Genomic DNA, 4,599 nt, shown 5'->3' with positions numbered 1-4,599 from the left:
AGCAGGAACTGCTGAGGAAGAACTCAAGATTCTTATCTGTGCAGTTTCAGGGCTCGATCTAGGAACTCTCTGGTATGGTTTGTAATATTTACTTCTGAAGTATAAAAGCTGGCTTTACTTAGGCTACCACAGAAGAGCAACTTAAGGAGAAAATGTATGTGTTCAATAGGATAGAGTGCTAATCCTCCAGGTGTGTTTAAGGGAAAGAAACTGAAGCCGATGAGCATTTGTGAAATCTTTGTGGCATACAATACCTATATGCTAGAGTTACTATGCATTTTCCAAAGAAACCTATGCAGGAATCAAGACTGAAAGTTTTTGAAAACATTTATATTTGGATATTCTATTGTTTTGTCTTAAGATCATAGGATCCTAGAATATTTCAGGTTTCAAGGGACCTCAGGACATCATAGTCCAACATCCTGCTCAAAGCAGACTGAGTTATTGGTCAAACCAGGTTACTCAAGACCATATCCAGTCTGGACATGAGGATATCCAAGGATGACTTTCATTCTACTCTGTGAACAAAGTCAAGCTTTCCTCATTGTGAATCGAGCAGAACAGCAGTCAGAGTGCAGAAACTGTATCTTATATGTTCTTATTGCAACTCTTCCTGTTGACTTTTCCCAAATGACCACATGAATCAAAGCCCTTGTCACAATAGTGATGGCAGGAAGCAAATGCTTTGCCCTGTGGTTTTACAGTGACTCGGGAAAGAAGAGACCTTAATTCATGCTTAACCCCAAACTGGGTATTTCACCAACTGTATGTTGTACTGAGAGAAGGAAGAGGGATACATTTGTTTTTCCTGTGCTGTTTTTAATGACTGTTGTTAGGAGTTGCACAGGGGGTTGGAATGTTGGAAGGAAGCAGCTGAGATGAATGAGTGAGCGAAGGGCAAAGCAGGTAGCCAAAGGTACGTGATAAACAGTTTAACACAGGGGTCATTAGTGTCCATATGCACCCTCTGTCATACTCTGCAGCGAGCATGAAATGCTTACAAGGCTTTGGGTAACACCTTGATCCCTCATTCCCACAGAGCATAATTGTCTCTTGCAGCCAAAGGAATTAGGGATGCAGTTTAAGGGATTTTTGCAAGGCTGTGAATCAGTTGCCAAAACCAGGAAAGGAGCTACTTCTAACTCCCCACCCAGAGTTCTCCTTTCTCCCAGCATTCCCACAAGCAAAAGACTTTGTTAAATTTAATCTTTCAGTGCTGCCCCTGTCCCTTTGTATGTTCTCCTTTCATCGACAGGAGCGCCATCTTCTTCCAGAATTAAATAGCTCTTAGATCTCAGTAATCTAAGAGCTGGAAAGCAGCTCCTTCCATTGCCTCCCCACTTCTCAGTGTCTGTACCTCCTGGCCCTGAAAACCAGACTCTCAGCATCTCTCTTACCATCCTCCTCACTCAGCAGTTACCAGATACAGGTACAAACGCTGCCACCTTGCAGCGATGCAAAAAGAGTGAACGAGTGGCCTCATATTAACATTTTACTGTTGCTGTTTGTCCAGGATGCTGAGCAGAACCATTCTTCAGAGGGATGGGGATATATTCTACTAGACGGCTGCATGTGCAAAAGGACTGATTTACATGTGTTGCTAGAACAGTGAGCCACAAAACTTGTAGTGTATTCTGGGGAAAATGCCAGTATATCCATTCTCTAGATCTAAGTTGTGCAGTGAGCTAGGAAGAGGTACAGAGGAAAGAGAAGGTGGTAGGGGAAGAAATCTCTTCTGCACTTGAAAAACTAAGGGTAGAAGAGCTGTTTGAGTGAACGAAGTTTTCAGTCTTTAAGACCACCATGTGCCTTTCTCTTCAGGTACGAGTATTCCATTCTGATTGTAGCTGCAGTCAAAATCCCTTCTCCCCTCTCCCGTGCAAACAAGGATGTAATTTATACAATTTGGAGCAAATTCTTTTTACTTTTCTTTAACAGAGGCAAGTCAACTGCACCAAAGAATCACCGAGAGTGTGTACCATGCACCAATGGATTCCTCCAATGCAAGCAGGTAACGACAGCTATCACAGCACAGCAGGGCCATGTTTTGTCTTGCCTTTGTGCTTTTGCAGTACAGAAATTATTAGTTTTCTGTGTTTAGCTTCCTGCGTACAAACTTACTTGAGCCTCTTCGGGTTTTTTCATGGGGAAAAGTCACAATGCAGAATTCATTTCAAAGATGATCATTTGGTTTTGCAAAAGAAGCATATGCTCTGGATTAACTCAAGTTTCGACAAAACGTGTAGGAACATTTCCAGGATCTTAAATGGAGCTGTCAGCAAATTCTTGTAAAGACGCAATTGCTGGGCAAGTTTAATGAAAGTTGGCGTGGTAGCAGGATCGACGAAACCGAGAGATCCCAGCTAGCCCATCAGCCTTTGAGAGTTGTACAGCTCAATGCAAGACTCTGTAAAGAGATGCAGTGCTGTTAATCCTGCACCATATTTTCTCCAGGCTTGGTTATATTTGCTTTGTTTAAGTTTAAAAAGTTTTGCACTAGCTGATGTGAAAGAGTGGATCCAGAAGTCCTCAGGCTGTGGAGTCCCTTCTGCAGCCTGTTTCAGGATGATGGGTGGAGGCAAGGAGAGGAGGGAAGTAGCTAGACTTTGTGATAGCCACCCGTTTATGACTGTCATGACTAAGCAGCCCCAGTTGTGAAAGGCACTGTTAAGTAAGCCAACAATAGATAGTATTAGCTAAAAAGAACCAGCATCATCAGTGCTCTGCCAGAGGTTGGAGGCTAATTATTGAGATTTTATCTAACTAATAGACATCATCTCCTGGGTTTCCCATGTGTAACAGTGACTCTACTGTTTATTGGGAATTGTCAAATCTCTGCTGTGACATTGGAGAAGTCTGTTTGTGGGACACTGTCCCCTCTCCAAGCCCTGTCTGTTCAATGACAAAGACCATCCCTTTTACTTGTTTATATGACGCCACAGCACTCGGGGCTGCAATTCCACGAGATAAGGCAGGGCTGGGCTGACTCTGGACTGGAGCTGAGGTCTCTGCAAGAGAGACAGAGCCAGTGTCCTTACTACAGGTTGTTACTGAATGTCCCTAAGTCCTGGTCAGTCTATTTAAATTCTTTCTTTGTAAATTCTTCCCCAAAGTTCTAATGGTTAATACTAAAATGAGATGCCCTGTGGTATCTATTGCTGCTGTATCTCTCTCTCTAGGGATGGCTGCTGTGTTTTGGTGATAATGAAATGATCCCTTTGTATTGTTTTCTAATCTGTTTAAACATATGAAGCAAAACCAGGCTATTCTTCTAACGGCTTAAACATCTGCTTTCTTGGAAGTGACTGATTCAGTCATTCATCCATGTAAAAATATCCTCTGCATGTAGATATACACAGAGACTTGCAGTTTTACTGCAGATGCTGTTTCAGAGAAGCTAATGTGTTTTCTTGGTGTCTTTCTCTCAGCTGTAAATCTTTAACTGTGTCAGTTGCATGCTTCACAGTTAGCTCAGCCTAGCTGGGAAAGAACAGAGAAAAAAGAATAAGGAAATGTGAGTGTGCTTTGGATTTGTTCCCATGTTTATTTTGAGCCCCATTTTGTACCTGACATCAGGCTGGAAAATCACATTTTGATGTAGTACAGGAGGTTAGAGACCTCTGTTAAGGTTCTATCAGAAACAGGTCAGAGGTTCAAATACAAAGCAGTGAATCCCAGGCTGCCTGGAGTTATCAAAGGTATTCACAGATCCCTAGTGTTCCAAATCCTTTTAAAATTTTGGTATCTTGGATCTTCCCATACAGGAAGACAAACACGAGGAACGTTAAGCATAGCAGTTCATCTGTTAATTGTAAACAGCAACGTCATTGCTGATACATGTCAACAATGAGCACTTTGGGAAAGTATTTCAGGTGTGCAGGTACGATGCAATGTGTGAAACGCTCAGTCTGCGAAGGGTAACAGTCGGACACTCAGCCCGAGCCACCAGGCAATAGCAAAACAATGAGGGTAAGAGCTGTGAGGAAACCTGGCAGCTTGGGTGCCCTATGAACCTGGGGCAGGGGCGTCGTTCCCACTGCAGACAGCAAGGCCGGTGCCTGTGCAAATCTGGCTCGATGGGTGCCTGTGGTTCAGCTGCAGATGGGATACTATAGATTATATATATTATATATAGATTATATATAGATTCTATACACTGCTGGGACTCATGTTTTCAAAGAGCAGAAGAAACAGAAGTTGGGGAATCCTGGAGCCAGTGGAATCCATGTGTTCCTCTACGCGTGGTATGACGACTGTGGCCGTCCAGTACCCATTTCTCTCCTGCAGTCAAATATTCTTATGCTGCAAAGGATGGAAAACTGGGCTCCTCTTTTCTAACCTGGTTTCCCACCCTATCCTTCCAAATCTGCTGGACTTGCAAAAAGAGCTTGTGCAGACAACCAGTTTGTTCCTCCATTTTTCCCACCTCAGCTCCCGCTAAGGCCATCCCTTACTGTGCGGTGGGAAGAAGGCAGGGGCTAGAATGGCTTTTGCTGCAATACGTGGCTGCACAGATGCAGCCTTTTATAGCACAGGGTTTTCAAACCTGCCTTTTGTTCCTTAGGCTTCTCTATCCGAGGGTAAGAAGAATGCCTGGCA

At 43.4% G+C, this 4,599-nt stretch overlaps 1 protein-coding gene across 1 annotated transcript in view; it reads left to right on the top strand.

The window, feature by feature from the left end:
• The window catches only part of LOC104517330 (guanine nucleotide exchange factor DBS-like), a gene marked incomplete at its 5' end in the record, with an annotated part of 40,995 nt that overhangs the window by 19,042 nt on the left and 17,354 nt on the right, over positions 1-4,599 (top strand). Inside the window, one exon of the mRNA XM_010161947.1 lies at positions 1,939-2,011. Within this exon, the coding sequence (XP_010160249.1) occupies positions 1,939-2,011 (73 nt within the window). The remainder of the gene's footprint in view (positions 1-1,938; positions 2,012-4,599) is intronic.

This window comes from Eurypyga helias, unplaced genomic scaffold (genome assembly GCF_000690775.1).
Source record: "Eurypyga helias isolate BGI_N326 unplaced genomic scaffold, ASM69077v1 scaffold10982, whole genome shotgun sequence".
Lineage (NCBI taxonomy): Eukaryota > Metazoa > Chordata > Aves > Eurypygiformes > Eurypygidae > Eurypyga > Eurypyga helias.
This window is presented reverse-complemented; position numbering and strand designations above follow the sequence as displayed.